The 19253-nt window shown below is 39.8% G+C and overlaps 1 protein-coding gene across 1 annotated transcript; it reads right to left on the bottom strand.

Moving 5' to 3' along the window:
* Positions 1-7140: 7140 nt before the first annotated feature.
* mat2aa (methionine adenosyltransferase II, alpha a) lies at positions 7141-15503 on the bottom strand. Its single transcript, XM_017711232.2, has 9 exons — positions 15240-15503; positions 12349-12426; positions 11931-12053; positions 11140-11252; positions 10911-11054; positions 10474-10692; positions 9963-10145; positions 9433-9566; positions 7141-8969 (listed from the first exon to the last, which is right to left on the bottom strand). The coding sequence occupies exons 1-9, from the start codon at positions 15328-15330 to the stop codon at positions 8867-8869; spliced, it is 1188 nt and encodes a 395-aa protein (XP_017566721.1). The 5' UTR covers positions 15331-15503; the 3' UTR covers positions 7141-8866.
* Between the last annotated feature and the right edge of the window lie 3750 nt (positions 15504-19253).

Genomic DNA, 19253 nt, shown 5'->3' with positions numbered 1-19253 from the left:
AATAAATTAACAATCACTCATCGCACACCAATCTGTGCCTGCTTTGCCTTTTTTCTTCAGGTTCAACTCAATTTCTGAGTTTAATTAAGTGAGGCCTCTATGTTAATGGATGAAGCAATGATGTAAAGCACAAGGAAGAGTCATTAAAGTGACTTATAAAACAAATCCATGTTACAAAATGTGTTTGGCTTTGTCTTGCGCAAAACCTTACATTCTGTTTTTATGTAACTTTCAACTGAAGGCATCAGGCTGCAATGAGTTCTGTGCACCTTGCTGTATTCTGTTGTAATGAGCAGCATTAGCCACGTCAAGACAAACTATACATAATTATATACATGAAAGCTACTGCTGAACAAAACACAGTTAGCTCAGGCTAAAGATGCTACTGTAAAATAAACTCCACTACACTCAAAATAATACAACAGCAGTCATGAATAACAGGGACACAGTGACATAGTGGTACATCTACAGTATTGACTTAGAACCGAGTACATGGTCACTGTGTCCTTGTCATACAAATGTGTAAATACTGACCACACGACTGCTTAAGCTTTAGCTCAGCTATAGCCACTTTTCTCGCATCTCTAGCAGGAAACATTTCTGCAAACGTGCAATATTTTCTTGTAAAATGTCTCTCAACATTAAATTTTTTTTTCACCAGGCTTAAGTCAGCTTCTCCTTCACCAGCTTCTTGTTCGAATTTTACTGCTGCACCAGATGGAATGGGAAAAATCAAAGAAGAAACTGGCGAATGAGAAACTGATTTCAGCTTTGCGACTTTTGAGTGTTTGACAGTTCATCAATGCAATCAATTGTAAGTCAATTCGTCTCCAAATTCTAAATATTCATCTTACATCTTCCTCTTTGCTTTTTCATTAGCTACTAACTGGGCGAGACGGTTGCCTGTGTTGCAACGTTGACCAACAGTTTGCATGTTGCTTTGCAGGGTTAAAGAGTGAATTAGCAAAAAAAACTCAGTTTTAATACCATTTAAAACGTCACATTTATTGTTAGGATGACCAGCAGCGCTTTATTTTACTGCAAAGGAGGATAATTTAATTTGACCTAAAAATCAGATTCTGCTGTGGAGGACAGTTTTGGAACTATATTCCATTAAATACTGTACTGTGCAAAAGTCACAAACTATCTTTCTTTTATTTATATTTCCAAGCAAAACAGTCTTTAAGTACAGGTTATCCATTTTTTAAGAGATTATTACAGCAGTTAGGAGTTCTGCTTTAAAAAAATTGTTTTCCCCCACTTATTTCTCTTCTAATCCAAAAACTGTTGTGCTATTTAGTGTACAAAAATCCAGAATAAGATAAATACGATTGGACAACAATGTTGCGCTTTGCAAAAATGGTTGTTTAAAGAAACTGAAGTCGTTACAATGTGCCAACAGCCACAAGCAGAAACTGGACACCGAAAAAGGCCAACTGTGTAGAAACTGGAGTCTCTCAATTTCCTTCATTACAGAAATATCCTCCCTTCAGTCCAAGGACGTGTGGACAGCTGAGGGATGCGTTTTCTATAACGTCTTCATTTATCAGTCAGGAGCGGGTCCATAAGAGATTTTTTGCAGACTTAAAGGTTACATTCCGCACGTCTACATTAAACATCCGACTCAGCACTCACATTATCGCCCAGCGATACCAAGAAAAATTAGCCAGCACTGCAGAGCATGCATTCCTACATGCAGCACAAAGAGGCAGGTCATTATCCTCTTACACTCCCCTGTTTCCCAGACATGGATTAAGCCTAGTCTTGGACTGAACTGCAGTGCTGATGGTGATCATCATCAGAAATTCTTTTTAGTCTAGGATTAGGCTTAATCTGGGCATGTCAAGGTCTACAGGTGTGTCCACACTTCAGTTCCTCACTCTCATAATACAGAACATTAATTTCATACTGTTTACTTTAAAAAGCGGGCAAACCAACTGCTTTTCTTTCCTCTTAGGCAATTAACTGAAGAATTTCAAGGTAAATAAAGTTGATTTTAATTTAGTTCATGAGTAACACATAAATTCTGAAATGTGATTTCTTTTTTTTCAAACTTTAAAAGATCTAAGTAAAATATCTGTTTGTTCAAAAAAGTAAACTCGTTATTCATAATATCATTAACATATTCATTAATATCATTAACAGTGCAGTAGAGTCTGAATAAGGCTGCAGTCAGGGTTCACATCCTAAGGCTTTTTATTCAGTAGGTCAGGGGTCGCAACCCAAATGTTAAGAAAAGCTATTTTGTCTTCTCAACAAAAATGAAACCACATTGGAAGCCACAATACTTTATGTCCATTTTATCATCTTGGCTGTAAATATGTCTCAGTGTGTGCTCTGCTTTAAGCTTTAGCTCAGCTGTAGCTGCTTTTCTTGCATCTCTGGCAGGAAACTTTTCCTCAAAAGTAGAACAGCTTCTTGTAAAATAACTCGGCATTTGACTTTTTATGAGGCTGAAGATGCTTCTCATTCTCCAGCTTCTTAATTGAGTTTTCCCGTTCCACCTTAAATTGTGCCTGAGGCACCAGAATATAACTGCTGCACCATTTAAGGTGGAATGGGAGAATTTGAATGAGAAGTTGATTTTGTGACTTATTTTTGACAGTTTCTATTTGCAGATTAAAAATTTCAGGAAACCAGCTGCATCGATATTTGTCTTAAATCCGTCTCCTTGCAGTTTTGTTAGCTACTAGCTAGGCTAGACTGTTGGTGGCTTTTTTCGCTATGGTGGCCAGCAGTCTGCACAGATCTTCAGGGTTTAAGCGTGAATTAGCAGTTTATATTAACTCCAGCATTTAAGACCATTTATCGTTAAAACTGTGTTAGAACAACGAGCAGAGCATTATTTTACTGCAGTGGAGGATTATTTTATTTTTACCTAATAATCTAATTCTGCTGTGGAGCCACAACATGGCAGTAAACGAGAAGCATGCAGCTCCGGAGACACATGTTGCCGACCTCTGCAGTAAGTAAATGGAAAACAGAGTCAAATGATTTAAGTTTAAAGAAATAAAAAAGCAAACTTACAAATGTACATAATTATTATCATCTGACAAAAAAGTGCAAACAGCAAAATTACAGCAACATAAGGGTGTCATTTGCAGAACATATTTTTTCATACTTGCTTTCCCCTTAACACCAAATATTGTACGGGACTGCTTAAAAATTCTTCAATCACTGTCTTCATTAATACAAAATCAAGCAAAAATTCAGGCACCCCGGCCAAATGGCATGTTTTTTTGAACCTCTACAGAAACCACACTTAGATATGACATTTGTTTGCACACTGTTTGAAATAAAAGCTCTGTGCCCCTACGTTTTTCGTTTATCAGCGTAGAAATAATTTAAAGGTACCCCCAAAGGTACAACAGTGGTTTGAAGGTGGTGGAGACAGGGCGTGTGGAGTCAATATCACTTATAAAATATAATTTATATAATGATATATATAATAGTATATATAAAGCATCATATTTAAGTGTGTTTTCTGTAAAGGATCAACAAAACATCATTTGACCAGGAGTGTTCAAACTTTTGCATATAACCATATATGGAGCTGTTCAGGGGCCCAGAGCCACTAGGGAGCCTGTGAGCATATAGCATATATCACTGCTGTCAGAACAAAACCTCCTAGTTCAAAACAATAACTTTAATAATAACTAAGAATAGCAACTCAAAACAATATAACAGTAACTTAAATTCCTAACTGTACAGCAGATTTTTAACTTATAATGGAGTGGTTCAAATATTTTATTCCACATGTTTTTGTCCTGATAGCAAAGATATGTTTTAATGTTATATATATGTAGAGTTCATTACGTTTCTTCAGCTTAGCTTTTATTAAGCTTTTTTCCTTAGTATTTCCTTAGTATTCTTATTTGCATGCAAAGTACTAGGGCCCTCAAATACTCTGAACCAGCCCTGCTTAACAGGTCAATGAATAACTAGTGATAACAAAATCTATAAATCACATTCAAGTTCCACAGGTGAAGACCTCTGCCTTAGTGACCACTGATTGTGTAATTCAATAGTAAAAAATGCCTGTGCTTTAATATTGTACGAGTGAACTTCAACATGGCCCAATACAGGCAACTGGAAGTGTGGCTTTCATGAGCCATTCCTGCTGACATTCTGGTCACACATAAAACACTATAGAAATGTTAAAGGGCTCATATCATGGGAAACAAATTTCCTATTTTTAAAAATATGAGTTTGACAGTGTGTACATTTTGTAAAAGTTTGAAAATATACCATTCATTCCACATTTGCAAACTAAGCAGCAAAAACCACATATAAATACACTGTGGTACTCGAAGGTTTGTGAACCCTTTAGAATTTTCTATATTTGAACAAATATGACAAAAATATGAGACCTGGTCATTTATTTATGGAGGAAAATGATCCAATAATACATCTCTGTGGCAAAGTATGTGAACCTTTGCTCTCAGTTTCTGGTGAGACCCCCTTCTACAGCAATAACTGCAGCTGAAAGTTTAAACTAATATCTGATAATGTTTTAGGTCAAATTTATGCATAAATATAGAAAATTCTAAAGGGTTAACAAACTTTCAAGCACCACTGTACATAGATGCTGTATTGGATTCAACACAGCCACCAGACTGCATTCAGTACAATTACAGAGCAGCAGTTTAAGAAAGGGACCCTCTATTAGTATATTTTATAAATTATACTATTTAAAGAGCACAGAACTCACGTTGGACAGGTTGATAAAAAGAGAATGTAGCAGTGCTGATCTGCTGACAGGCCTATAGCTTGTGTTGTTGGTGAAGCACACACTCTTTGGTGTTAACTGGTTTTATCTTAACCATATCTCATTCAATACAGGCTATCTTAACTCGATGTTAACTGTATTTATGCTGTTTAATTTACACTTATTGGTAGTTTGATGTGAACGTGCATTGCAACTGCATACATACTCCCATCCAATCTGCAATCTTTACATTAAACTTGCATCTTCTTTTGGTATTTTGGGGGTTTTATAGGCCATATATTTGTGTGTACATGAAGCTTGGAAGTAATTCAATCACTGATGAGTTCAGTCATGTTATTGTTTCTACTGGAGTGCACGCTAAACTAAGTGATGCCAGTGTTTAATGCTGGCCACAGGCCAAATTGGATTTCTGCTGCTGTGCTGAAATGCTACTACTCTCATGTATGAAACAGAAATATATTGTCAGAAATCCATGCAACCTGGCTGCCAACGTATTCTTTACATTTATTTTTAGTACTCCAGACTGTGTGTATAAGTCAAAATAAGAAGTCTGTTTGGCACTTTGTGGTCAATTTTTTTTTTCTGACTATTGAGCTTTACCACTGGGCTGTCATTCCACTTAACTTCTCTTATTTGCATTAATAAGAGACTTGACAATTATTGTAACATTAATGTCAAGATCATAAACGTATTGATGTATGGCATCTGCTGTCTCTTTGCTCAGGGGGATCCTCTCACCACCTGTAAGCATTTACCTATATATAAATGCTTCAACCTTATTTTTCTGTATTCACCATCTTGTTGCCTAGAACGTAGCACCATTTTGAAGCATGAGGCATGCTTACAGTAAGCAAGCCAGCTGGGCTTAAATACAATACTTAAATACAACTTGTATAAAAACATGACTGTTCCAACCTGAACACTTTTAAAATTATTTCACAAAAACCAAAACGTGTTGACCACTCCAACATGACGAACGCACAGACATACTGCCTCAGATAGAGAACAGCACAGAGCCCTGCTGGCAACATCCCATCAAAATAAAAAATAACGTGTGGACACGACTCAGTAAGGCATGGGAAGAATATCATGCCTTACTCTGTCGCGGACACGCATTAGGATCTCATTCCTACGGCATACTCGTGGCCACACATTTTTATTTATACAGAATATCATCAACAGGGATCTGTAAAACAGACATCTATGTACTTATATCCATGGGAACAATCAGTCTGTTTTGACAATTATGTGTGTAAGGTCTTAAATGTCAGTATGCATGTGTGTGTGTGTATTATATATATGTATACACACACATACTTTTTTTTTATTCCATGGGTCATTGCATATTTTCAAGCTTAATTCGACTTGTCATGCAGCTCTATAGTGGCACTGATGCCAAATCTCTTGCCTCGATATATTTGCTGTATTACGATTAAACTATCAGTCTGTTAGTCACTGAAGTAAACATCCCTCCCCTTGAAGTCATGCTTTAATCATGTGACCACTATTCCAGGTTAAACAACTTGCGTAACAGTTCCACACCAAAACAAAAATAAAGGATTAACTACACACTGTGTACTGGAATCACTACTGAACAGCAGATTGTGAAACACCCATCCGTCCACAGTGCGACTTATAAAAGGAACACAAGTCTGAAATACTTCACACAAATCACTGCTACAGAACTTCTATATAAAGCAAGAAAACCATTAGTTTATTAGGATTATTTAAGATCTTTATTCTAATCTCTTTATTCTAATTTTAATCTTAAGTATAACTTGACATTGCAATGCTGTGCTCATCACAATGTTCCACAATGACTCCATGTTCCAGCACATTGCACCTCCCATATACAGGAGTTGGTCTCACAAACATGACAATGTGAAACTTTAGTCTTAATATACAATGACTTATGGAATAAGTTTTGAAATCAGAATTTTTACTTACTCAAATTAACACAAGCTCTGAACTTCAATCTGAAGACCACACCCTCAACTTTTTCCATCTTCTGTATTACTGTTGCCAAACTAGAGTATTCAAAGGTAATCAGGGTTTTACAAAATACAGCATTTTGCCAAACTCTCAGCACTGCTACACCAATAGCCACTTAAGTTGCTTTTTCCATGTGCCATGTGTTGGTTCACCTCCTTAAAACAAAGATTCCAAAGAAATACAAATTTTCATCCATGAGAAAAAAAAAATTGGGTGGACGGTGTCGCAGAAACAGGAACAAACTCTTTTATACAAGATGTATGCCTGTGTAACAAAATCATTTCATGTGCAAAATTATTAGTTTCAGAAAAACATCTCCCATTCACTCAAACTGCAAAACAACCTCTAAACACGACTCCCATGAAAAGTCGTGGTGAAGAACCAGCTAATTCAGAACACCAAAGCATATGGACACAAACTTGGGACTTGAGGGCAGAGTTTTTATTCAAATTACTGACATGAGGGACAGAACCAACATGGAACAGTAAAGGAAGGAGGAGGGGGATTTTAGTTGGTACATGTCACAGAGGGAAATTTGGTGGACAGAGATCAGCAGGAGGGGTTGAGGGCAAGGGCAAGAGAAAAATAATAGAAAAAGGCACTTTTACTCTTTCAGTAACCAGCCTGTTGCACCACTCTGTCATCTAAGGAAGTTAAATAAGAGCTTGGATGATCGAAAAACAAGGATTAAATAAAAAGACTGTTCCTTCACAGACGCCAAGCAGAGCAGGTAAACAAGGCCGGTTTCTCTGTACAACACCAGCCAAACTGTTGCTTCTGCCTCAGACACTGTGCAGGTAACAAACATAAGTGTGTGCGCATGAATGGTCAGTCTCACCATATCTGCCATCATTCTGGTAAAAATAATAAAATAGGTAACAATGGTCACAGCTTCCAGCACCACCTAGTGGCAGCGCCCCAAAGCTTTTCTGTAGGACACCATGAGGATGCCAAAAGGCAGGTGCATGGGACATACACCAAAAATGGTGTTCAGGCAAATGGAAAAAAACTCCTTTATTAGTTTTCCTTAAAAAGATTCAGCTTTACACGTGTACAAAAGGAACTTTTAAAGAGAGGCCCTCCCGAGGACCCCTGGCTTTTCTGTATTGACGCCAGGGCTCGGAGAAGGCAGCCACGCAATACAAGTTTTTCAAGTATGGAGCGATTCAAGTGGCGAAGGCTGTCCCTCTGCGGCAGAGAGGGAGCAGGGCTTCTCTGTAGCTACGCCCTGCTGTCATCCACACACAAAGGGGGAAGTGCAGTGCCTTCGCTCTGGTCTAGTAGAACGACAACTAACAGAGCTACCACCATGAGGTTTGATCTGGAATCATTGAAAAAGCAAGAAGGGGTGTGGGTGGGGAGTGGTTAGCGTCATGATCCCTCAGTACCACACAGGTTGGTAGCAGCTTCTGACTTCTCTGTAACACGTCAGCAAATGTATGGCCTGCAGGAACCATGACAATAGACATCTGAAAAATAAATTCCTTTGCACAGTCTAATAAAAATATATATTTTCCCCCAGTCCAAATTGGCTTGGTTATAAATATAACTGATCAAATTCATTTCCAACCAAAGGCAGGTTTTTAAACATTCGTCTGACCCTTCAAGAGGTTTTGATCTAATGATTGAAATACTTCTCTAAAAACGGTCAACCTGGCATAAATGGTAAAGCATGGGTACTCTTGACTAAAATAAGGTGGGGGGGGGGGGGGCAGGTTTGAAGGGCTAGTGCTTCATTCAGTAATGCATAGCAATCTCAACTTTGACCTCAATTTGTGCCATCACTAATTCATTTAGCAGGATGCAGGGGAGGAGAGAAAAAAGACAAGACAGGACACCGAGGAAGATGCACATGAAGGAAAAACATTTTCCAGACCGCCATCCAACAGAACTTTCTAGAAACAGTAAAAAGGAACAAGGTTGAAGGTCAGCAAAAAGGTGTGTTGGATAGGAGGGAGAGGAAGGATAGATCTGTTTACCTTTGGGGCTGGGAGCTGAAAAGTGGGTAGGGGAGAGGGGTTTAAGAGGGGTGACAGGGCAGGGGACTGGAGCGTGAAGGGTTTTGGTACTTCATCCCTCTCCTCAAGACAGCAAGGTTTCTCTGTAGTGTACACCTGCTGACCAAGAGTGGAGGGAGTTACAAATTTAGTATTTAAGCTTTTTGGGCACCTCCCAAGGGAAGGACTCACGGCCAAAGTGGCCATAGGCGGCGGTGCGTTGGTAGATTGGCTTCTTCAGGTCCAGATCTCTGGAATTGCACAGGAGAACGAGTGAGAGACCATTGCAAAACAGAGCATGACGATGCAGCCACCACATTTCTTCCCTAATTACAGTGATTACTACTCAAAAGACAGCCTTCAATAAAATGGCAATAGCAAATACATAAACTAATTGCAATCTTATGGATAAATAAAGCTAAAATAAAACCTTACAGTAGTTCATAAACCTTCACCAAAGTGACTTCTGTATACGTTAGCAGGGAGTATTTGAATGTACATGCATTTTAGGCTAAATCTTTCACACAGATTCTTGCCTATACAAACAAATGAACTGATTAGAACTGCATGAACCTTTTGCAAACCAGCAGCCATCCAGACTGGAATCTGTAAACTGAGCCATGTGCGCTCTGCCCACCTTCTGTGTGCAACACCTGCCTTTTCATGACAGGTCACATGACAGCCTGCGGGCCTTCCCCCAGGAGTGTACTTTACCTGACAATGACCCCAGGGCGGAGGTCGAAGTTCTTCTTCACAATGTCAAGCAGCTCCTTCTCACTCCTCTGAGAGGTGCCATAGTGGAAAATTGATATGGACAGAGGATGGGCCACTCCGATGGCATAGGACACCTACAGGACAGGTAATTACACTTATGTAACCAGTGCATTTTGTCCAAATCGACTTGCATCAAAAATACAATCATATTAATCACCACCTAAGCATAGTCCTTCCTGAGAACAAATGCATGAATAAATCAAGGATTGGTCTAAAATACTGGTCAACTCTAAACATTTTTTTAAAAAAAAAAGCAAATCTGTTGATGTTGACAGATTACAATATCACTGTGCACTGCCCACTATTCTCAAATGGAGTATGATCACATTCTTCAGTTTTCACTCTTATAACTACATCACTTTCTAGTTTCATAGTAGTTACCAGATGATGGTAATAACGGCAAGTCTTAAAATGAATAAACAGCTTCCATCCGAATAGGAGACTGATCAAAAAAGAAGAACTAAAATTACCTGGACCAGAACCCGTTTACACAGTCCTGCCTTCACCAGAGACTTTGCCACCCAGCGGGCAGCGTAGGCAGCAGAACGGTCAACCTTGGTGTAGTCCTTCCCCGAGAAAGCCCCACCACCATGGGCACCCCAGCCTCCATACGTGTCCACAATGATCTTGCGCCCAGTCAGACCTGCATCACCCTGCACAAAGTGAGCAAGATTTAGTTTAAAGGAGCAAGCGCTTGTAATACAGCTAAGAATTAGACTGGGTGATCATTTTTAGTGGCAGACCTTTGGTACAATTAAACTACAGTGAGAAGCCAGCAGTTAGTGGGTTATCACTTGAAATTATGAAGAGCAATAAAAAGGAGAAAGGACAGCAATTTGGTTTATTCATATTCTTGTTGACCTTTAATATTTCAAAAAATATGGGTCGAGTAAAAATACAAACCAAATGCTGTTAAAATGCCAATTTACACCCACTTTATATGATCACTTTGCATATTACATTGAAAACACCAACTCTTACCTGAGGGCCACCAATAACAAAGCGTCCACTAGGCTGCAGGTGGTAAATGGTGTCATCATCCAGGTAGACACTGGGCACCACAGCCTTCACCACCTTCTCCTTCAGTGCATCCCTCATCTCATCCAGACATACACCCTCATCATGCTGCACAGACACCACAACTGTGTGAACTCGCACAGGTAGCATGGCTCCACGGTCCTGACGGTACTGAACAGTCACCTGGAGAGAAAGGTGCACATTAGCCAAGAGCCATTATTTAGGAGGTTTTTAGTGTCCTTATACTGATGTACAGTTGCAAATGGCTCGTTAAAATTAAACTAGTCTATAAACAAAAGTAAAATTAAGAAAAGATTTGAGACAGTACAGAAGATATCCACAACTATGCCTTGTCTATTAAAATGCATTTTCCATTGTCTGGCTGTCAACCAGGTCTTTACCTGGGTCTTAGAGTCAGGCCTCAGCCAAGGTAGAGTTCCATTACGGCGCAGCTCTGCCATTTTAGCATTCAGCTTGTGGGCCAGAACGATGGTGAGGGGCATGCACTCGTCTGTCTCATCAGTTGCATAGCCAAACATCAGTCCCTGTGAATACACAAAGAGCATGAACTACATGCACACAAGTCAAATACACACAGGACCAGAAGAGATCATGAGCAACAGTTCTCACCTGGTCTCCAGCCCCAATATCCTCCTCGTTCCGGTCAAGGTGCACGCCCTGGGCAATGTCAGGGGACTGTTGCTCCAGGGCCACAAGCACATTGCAGGTCTTGTAGTCAAATCCTGAGCCAAAACAGACATAACCAGAAGTGAAGTAACCAGAGGCAAAACAAAGACCAACTGAAACAACTTGAGCAGAAGTTATCTTCCCATAAAGAAATGCTTCTCATAACCCAGGCTTCATCTGCTGCATTTATAATCATTGTTTATTACCACCGTCAGTGTAGCAAGTTCCCCTGCACCAAGAAAAGAACTGAACATATTTATAATAGAAGCCAATGGGGCACTCATTAACTACAGTGAAAAAGTTAGAGACACACACAGAACAAAACCATCTTCATTTTGAATGTTCATTTTTTGACAAATGTTTGTTGCCATTTACATTGTGTGCAAATTTCATGATGAATGGACAAAAAGGGGGTCTGGTTCCTTTGACTTGCATCAGAAGAGACCCTGTGCATTCTCTGGTGTATTTAATACATGTCAGATGGTGCAAATGACATTAGCCAAGATGTCTTGTAACATGCTTGGTAAAGTAAAGTGACCAACTTGACCAGTCACATTAGCAGGTGCGTTTTGGTTTGTCATTTTCCAGCCAAATGCATAAACGTGTAAAGCCCCTGGTTATTAACTGTACATTACAGATGCAGAAATGCTTAAGCCAAAGTGCTAAATGTATATAACCCCACAATGATACTAAGCCAAGTAAAGGTCAGCCCGAAACGACCTATGCCCCAGTACCTTTGGATGAGTCATCATAACCGATATGCTTGATTGTGTCTCTGACAACCTTCTGGTAGTCCACACAAGCGTGAGAGGTCACCTCACCAGCCAGCAAGATCATCCCAGTCTTAGCAACAGTTTCTATGAGAGAAGAGTCAGTACAGACATAAATTACAAAAAAGCAGAACATACAGTATTCATTGTGTTATTACAGTACCTGTAATATATGTACAAGTTGTTTTTCTACAGATTTTTTCCCCGCTGACAACAGAGTGGTTTCAGGAAAACTGAGCCTGGTATTGACCCATGTTGCAGCATCATTGTGTAACCTAGGTTGAGACTTATTCTGGGCTTGGGAAACCTGCCCTTAGCATTTAAAAATGTGACACCAACTCTATGTATGGACTTTGGCAAAAAAGTGCAACAAGACACTCACCACATGCGACCTTAGCATCAGGGTCCTGCTTGAGATGGGCATCTAACACAGCATCACTGATCTGGTCGCAAATCTTATCTGCAAAAGGTCAACAGTGCACACATAGAATCAATGTTAGAACACCAAGCCAAAGTAGTGCAGGTAATCATAAGCAGATCTGCACAAAGAATTTAAGATACACATGACAGAACTTAAGACTTCTATTCAAATTCTCATGACAGCAGTTTCAGTGAACAAGGCTGCATGTGAACAGCCGAGTGACTTCTTTAACTAACCACTTTCCTTAATTTTGCCTGAACTGGTATGCAAAAAGAGAGATTTTATATATATATATATATATATATATATATATATATATATATATAAATAAAGCACCAAGGGGAATGCTCATTACTATTATCTTTACTAAAATCAGCTTGAACATCAGCCTGAGGGAGTAGCCCGTCAGATAACTTGAGCATCAACATTCCACATTTCTCAGGCCAGGTTCAAAACATCTCAGTACAAGAAAAAAAGCCTCTTAAATCATTCTCTCCAAAGGCACTGCAAGGCAAAGGGGCTTCTGCTTATCTGTTTAATGAAGTGATGTCTGTGGGGCACTCCTGTGCTTTTACTGCACTGCAGCCCCCAGAGAAATCTATATTTAGGGCAGAGGGTAAGCCAAGCTAATCAGCCAGGTGTAGAATTTCATTCTTGTATAATATTTTCCCCCCTGCTGTTTGATTTTTGTACCAATTCTTAATATTTAATAAAAGATGCATATGCTTTAAGAGTAAATTGTTTTAGACCTTTATTAGAGAGCCTACTCTGGTTAAGCACAGTATCCAAAGCATGATTACAAGTCAGCCATGAACTATTCAGTGAGATGCCACTGTAGTTACTACACAAGCAAACGCCAAATCAGCCTAGAAGAACAAAGACCACCAATTAATCATTTACATAAAAAGCTGTTTTGTTATGTGTATGATGATTAAACAAAAGCAGTCTCGTTTACTGTTTAAGTTCACTAATGTGAAGATTTGGGTATCTAGGCTAAATCCTAAAAAGCTCCCTACTTCCTATTTAGTGCACTGAAAAGGTCATGAAGTGATGCCTTCTAAACCCAAGTGGTGCACGAAATGTTAGGAAGATGGGTAACTGAATATAAATGGCCTCCCTTTCGACATACAAGCTACTTAGACGCACAAGCAGTCATTCATGACCTACATGGTGCACTACACAGGGAGTAGGGAGCTATTTGAGACTGTGCCCCCAGCTTCAAATGTTAGGAGACAAGTTCGTAATCTTATTGGAAATATTTTATTATTTTCAATAAAATGTTGGATCTGTCGGCTCCTTCATGCCCATTGGAGATGTAACTGAAAAAGAAGTGAAATATTTAAAAACTCGCATTAACTTAGAACAGTAAGCGTAAGCATCGCCTCTGCAGCGACAGACTACGCAATTAACGTAACCCAAGCTCAAGGGAGGGGAAAAAACCCAGTAGATCCGCATCTTATCCACATAGCATAAGATAATTAAATACCAATTCGTTTTACAGTTTGGAGCCGAAAGATTAAACATTTTGGTGCCTCTACCACTTCAGCTTTCAGCCACAGCAGCGCCGACTCGGGCCTGATGGAAACACGTGGTTTTCTGAGGCTGATGCAACACGCAGGATGAACTATACTAAAGGGGCGGGGGTGTTGATCCATGTTAATTGATCACGTTTGGGAGTCCAGAACACGCGCGGTGGGGGAAAGAGTGAGAATGTATTAATCACTTCCAACCAAGAAGAAAAGCTGATACATGACCACAGCAGTAACTTGTAAAATAAAGCAGTCACGTCTGACATGTTAACGCGTGTACAGGCTGATTTACGCTTCACAAACTGGTTATGTTAATGAACCAGGCGCCAAAATGTAACTGCGGCACCACTTAAGGTGGAACGGGGAAATTCGAACAAGAAGCTGCCGTATAGGAAGCCGACTTCAGCCATGTCGTTATCGAGGCCTTCAAAACCACAGACAAGGCGGCCTCTGCGTCCAAAATTAAGCTTAAAAGGCTTTAGCCTGAAGGTGGGCCCATTTTCGACACACGACCAGGTAAACAAACAGCAAAATAAACACGGCAACGTACCTGATCACGCGGCACCGCCGCGAGCCCGCCTATACTTCGCGCCAACACGGACGTCCAACCTTAATTACAACTACCGGCGGAGACTCAGGGGTTAATGTTGTACCCGTTTTTCAAAACATGTTAGCGGCATTTTTCCTGCACACTTCGCCCTGAAGGGGGGCGTTTCAAGCGTGTCAGTGAAATAAAGCGGACTCAAGTTTTTAAAACGTGTTAAAATGGAGTCAGGAAGCGAAACGGTCGTCTGCTTCTTCAAATTTTCCCACTCCATCTTAAATGGTGCAACATCTATTATATCGCTTAAGGCAACAAAACGCATCTGCTGCAGTATTTAAGGTGGAACGGGAAAATGCGAACAAGGTGGCGAATAGGAAGCCGACTTCAACCTCGTGGAAGGTGAAGAGACCCTCCGCCTGTCATGGCCGGCTCGCGGCCTAGCAGCGTGGCGCTAACCGGCCTCAGGAACAATAATGGTAAAATTCACCGAAAACACAGGCCTATTAGGCGGAAACGAGTTCTCAGTTCCTGTATAAAGTTGCACTCAAGCACTTCTTTCTTCACATGTTGTCGTTACCTGGTCGTTTTTCAGCCGAACAGGCGCGCCATCTTCACTAAAACCTCACTATTGTTCGCCGTCATGCTAAGTGCGCAGAGGCGAGCTAAGCTAAGGCTGCAGCGCCGAGACCGGCTCCTGGGCTGAAAACAGGTTAAGCGAAAAATACAGATGTCGGATTTATTTCTTAAATTACATTTCAGGCCCAATACGAACGACCTACCTGGGTGTCCTTCACCGACAGACTCGGACGTGAACAGAAAACAGTCCTCCTCGATGATGGAGTTGTGGAAACCGTTCATCTGCCCGTTCATATTGCTATTCGAACAAAGATCAGCGGGTTTTTAAAAGTCTGACGCGAGTGACAAAGCGCACAGAATAAAGTTTAGGTCGCCGTGTTCTTGTAAGGCTGCCCAACGCCCCGTTATTTGGTTTCGCACAGGGGATAGATGTTCTGAGCTGATGCGCTGCGTGGACTTGACCTCGAATGCGCGCAGCAAGCCGCTGTTGAGGTTTTTATCCCTCCCCTCCGGACCAAAGCTCAAGCGTCACTGACGCGCAACGCTGTCAATCATCGCGCTCAGCCAATCAGAAATGGGCGGCTGAACTGGTGATCAGACTTGGAGCACACAGTGCGAAAACGAACAAAAACCTCAGTTTATGAATGACACGAACATCTAAAGCAACAGCGCGGTATTTCCCATTAACATGGAAATAAGAATGTTGTTCAAATGATTTTGTTTCATTTTTGGGATTAATAATAGTACATAAAGATCCTATTCTGAATGATGTTTTTATTGTGTGAATTTTATATTCAGAAAAATTCATTGCACAAAATGATGCTCCTTATATAATCCTAAACACTTGCCCAGGACGGAAGAGATAGTTTGAAATACTATTGCAATATTTGGCCTTTTAAAAATACCAATAAAGTGACATTGCAGACGTCTTTACCATGCGGACGAGTAGACATTGCACAAATAATTTTATTGTGTGTCATGAACATTCTGACCAAGTTATGAGCCTGATAAGACTGTGGGCATTCACATGATCCAACAAACAGAAATGAACTCTGGTCAAAATGACACAGGCCAGTCTTTAACCATGTCACCTTAAGGGTTCACCAATGTGTTTTAATATTGCAATGCATACCACAATGTGTAGCATTCAGCCCTAGTTTCAAGGCTATATATATCACAGTTTATGTGGATGCAGAGAGGTATGAAGGAGTACAGGTCAGGCAGGGGAGAATTTATGTAACTTTGCTCATAGGTAACCTCTAAGGGTCTAAGGTCGTTCAGCCTCCTTGCATTTCCATTTTACCTTGCACCATTGAATTAGTGAGTTAAGGGGCCTAGCGCTAGCCGATAAGCTCATTGCACCTCTCTCTGCTGATTGCTGTGCTGTGTACGTACAGACATACAGTTCAAAGACTCTGATACTTGGCATAAAGGTCAGGGAGCTAGGCTAGCTCACATAAACACAACAATAAAATACAAAAGAATGTAGAATAGTAAAAAAGTCAGGCACTTGAGTAGAGGATCTGAGATAGATTGTGTTAGCTGGAAATTTGGTCTTGAATTGTGTGATGACCAGTTGAAATGTCATATATTTTTAAACCATTTGAAAACACCAGTATTTTCTAATGAATAGACCAATAGAAATCATCCGAAATTTCTTGTAATTAATTGCATTAATGGGCCCATACCCTGCATTTTTCTTGTCTTTTACTTTCCTCCTATGACGCATGTGTGGCTTCACATACTGAAAACAGTCATAATTCATTTATATACGCTCATTTCCAACCCTTCTTTATCATTTAAAATGAAACAGGCTGTTTTGGTTGTTATGCCATTAAGACTGACAGATGTGTTTTGTCATGATAGTTTGACTCGTATTTAAAAACCTCTTGGCTTGCATTTAAATTTAGGTAAATGTCAATAAAATACACAAAATCTGTTCAAAAGCAGTCAAATAAAGGCAACTGAATTATAGAAACTCTGGAAAAAAGTGTTCAGTTACAGTAGCTAAAGCTCACATAATCCATATTTGCATAACTGCATTAATAGGGATATGACTCAGAAGAAGGAAATGCCCTTTGGATACAACGTCAACAGGTGACAACTTGTTAATATACACACAGGCGTATGTGCTCACACACACTGACATACGCAAAGGCAAACAATAAGGTTAAAGCACAATTATTGCCAGATAACATAATATGATGGCTTCACAGCATGATAATTCCTTCATAATCTGCTGACTGCAGTCCATCCAGGTACAGAGAGGTGCTGAGCTTGAGGTCTTTGGGTTCAGTGCTGTTTATGTGGATGAGGATTGCTCAAGTTCATGGATTAATCTATTTTTGTGAATAAAACCCACAGCTGCTCACTCCCAGAAAATGTCTAAGCGTTTAAAGAGGAATACATTGATTTTCCCAGATTTCACACCAAACCACTCTGAATGACTTGACTGTGTCTCAGCCACTAAGCTATACTGAAATGTTGAGCAATTGGTGGAATTCTCCTTTTAATATCAAAAGTTTAAAATGTAAGGATAAACACTGTTTGGTGACCAGCATAAACCAGCTTAGACCAGCCACAACACAACATATTGTCGCTGTCCAAAGAAAAACAAGAATCTACAAAATAATAAATGTAAATAGATTTAATTGTAAACAATTCTGTATTCTATTACAAGTCTATCGGTCCATTCATCATGAAATTTTCACTCAACGTAAGCAACGGCAGCTGCTGTGCTTATACTATGCCAAAAAAATGAAAATCAACAACTTGTTTTTTTTTCGTTTGCTTGTTTTTCTTTTGGACAGCAACAATATGCTGGTTTTGCTGCTGACCAGGTGCCAAGAGCGGATCATTCAAGTTCAATGTGCCGGGTGTGCAGCTTCTTCAACAGGCTTAGAGCTATCCCTTCACATAAGCAGCTTTAGAAACAGCCTCCTCTACACTGCAGCCTCTATATACTTTCCACATTAGCTTTCAAATTAATTCAAGTCAACTGTCCTATCCACACTTCACACAAATACATTCTTTCATGCCATCTGTGGGTTTGGATAAGCTTCATAAAACATTTCCAAAAATCCCTTCCAATGTAATGAATTTAGGTCTAATTTAGGAGATTAGATTTGCTATATAACATTGAGTTTCTAGTTGTTGTAGGACTAAGTTGTTCAAAACTAGGCAGGCTGGAAACTATAATGTACTTGCCACCATAACGATAGCTCAGTAAAAATACTCAATCAGCTTAATCAGACCAGTGTGACGTTTCACACACATTATAAATGAATACATGCTACAAATATATCTAATTTGAATTATGCAGTAGAGTTTCTCATTAGGTTAAATAAACCATGAGGGAGCACGCTTTACAGTGATTTTATCATGGCTAAATGGTGGTTGTAGCGAAATGAAGCAAGGTTTCAGTCATTTTGTAAACTTTTGTTATATAACCAAAACATATCATATTGGAGTGTTTAATACAGAAACATTACATTTTGTTATCAAATTACCACTGCACCCCGCGACCCTGACGGAGAAGCGGCTTAGAAAATGGATGGATGGATGGATGGATTACCACTGCAGTGATAATGCTCATTTTCACTAGAGTCTCTATTTGATTTCCTGTGTTGTGTTAGCATCAAGCTAATTCATGTAACATGTTTTTTTTTACTTCCTCTGTTCTGTGTTTACTTTCTTTATGTGTCACAGTTATACAGTGAATCCTTCAGTAAGAACTTCAATACAAAGCCTAACACTAAATATCACTGGAATGCATGTTACATTGAAGCGATAAGCCATGAGAGGCCTTGCATTACTGTGACTCAGCCATATCCATACTCGATAAATCGTGCCCTGTTTGGCTGTAGAGGCTAGAATGTCTAAACTGTTACAACCAGCATACGTTTTAGGGAAGATGGAGCCGTTTCAGCCTGGGTTGGACGCTACTTCTGAACGCGGTCATTTAAAGGGTGTAATAAATTCAAGTGACATTTTTAGACTTTTATACTGCAGTTTTATAGTTAATCATAGTGGAAGTACTTTAACTCAAGACTGTGATATTAATGATGGAGTTGTTTAGGATGTTTGCTATCTTTTAGCTTATTAGCTAGCTGACCAGCCTAGTTCTATATTAGAAAGTAGCAGGATGTATTTCACTAAAAAAGCAAAGAACTCTCACCTCTATGTTTCCAGCAAGATGCTACCATTACTACTACTGA

This window comes from Pygocentrus nattereri, chromosome 18 (genome assembly GCF_015220715.1).
Source record: "Pygocentrus nattereri isolate fPygNat1 chromosome 18, fPygNat1.pri, whole genome shotgun sequence".
Taxonomy (NCBI): Eukaryota; Metazoa; Chordata; class Actinopteri; order Characiformes; family Serrasalmidae; genus Pygocentrus; species Pygocentrus nattereri.
Note: the sequence above shows the minus strand (reverse complement) of the source record. Positions and strands in the feature narration are given on the sequence as shown.

Bases quoted from the DNA above. Each gene is read 5' to 3' on its own strand.
- mat2aa (XM_017711232.2), bottom strand. From the start codon at position 15,330: ATGAACGGGCAGATGAACGGTTTCCACAACTCCATCATCGAGGAGGAC. The intron at 12,427-15,239 runs GTAGGTCGTTCG...GACCTTTTGCAG, and splicing joins TGTCGGTGAAGGACACCCAG to ATAAGATTTGCGACCAGATC. The intron at 11,055-11,139 runs GTGAGAACTGTT...GTGTATTCACAG, and splicing joins ATATTGGGGCTGGAGACCAG to GGACTGATGTTTGGCTATGC.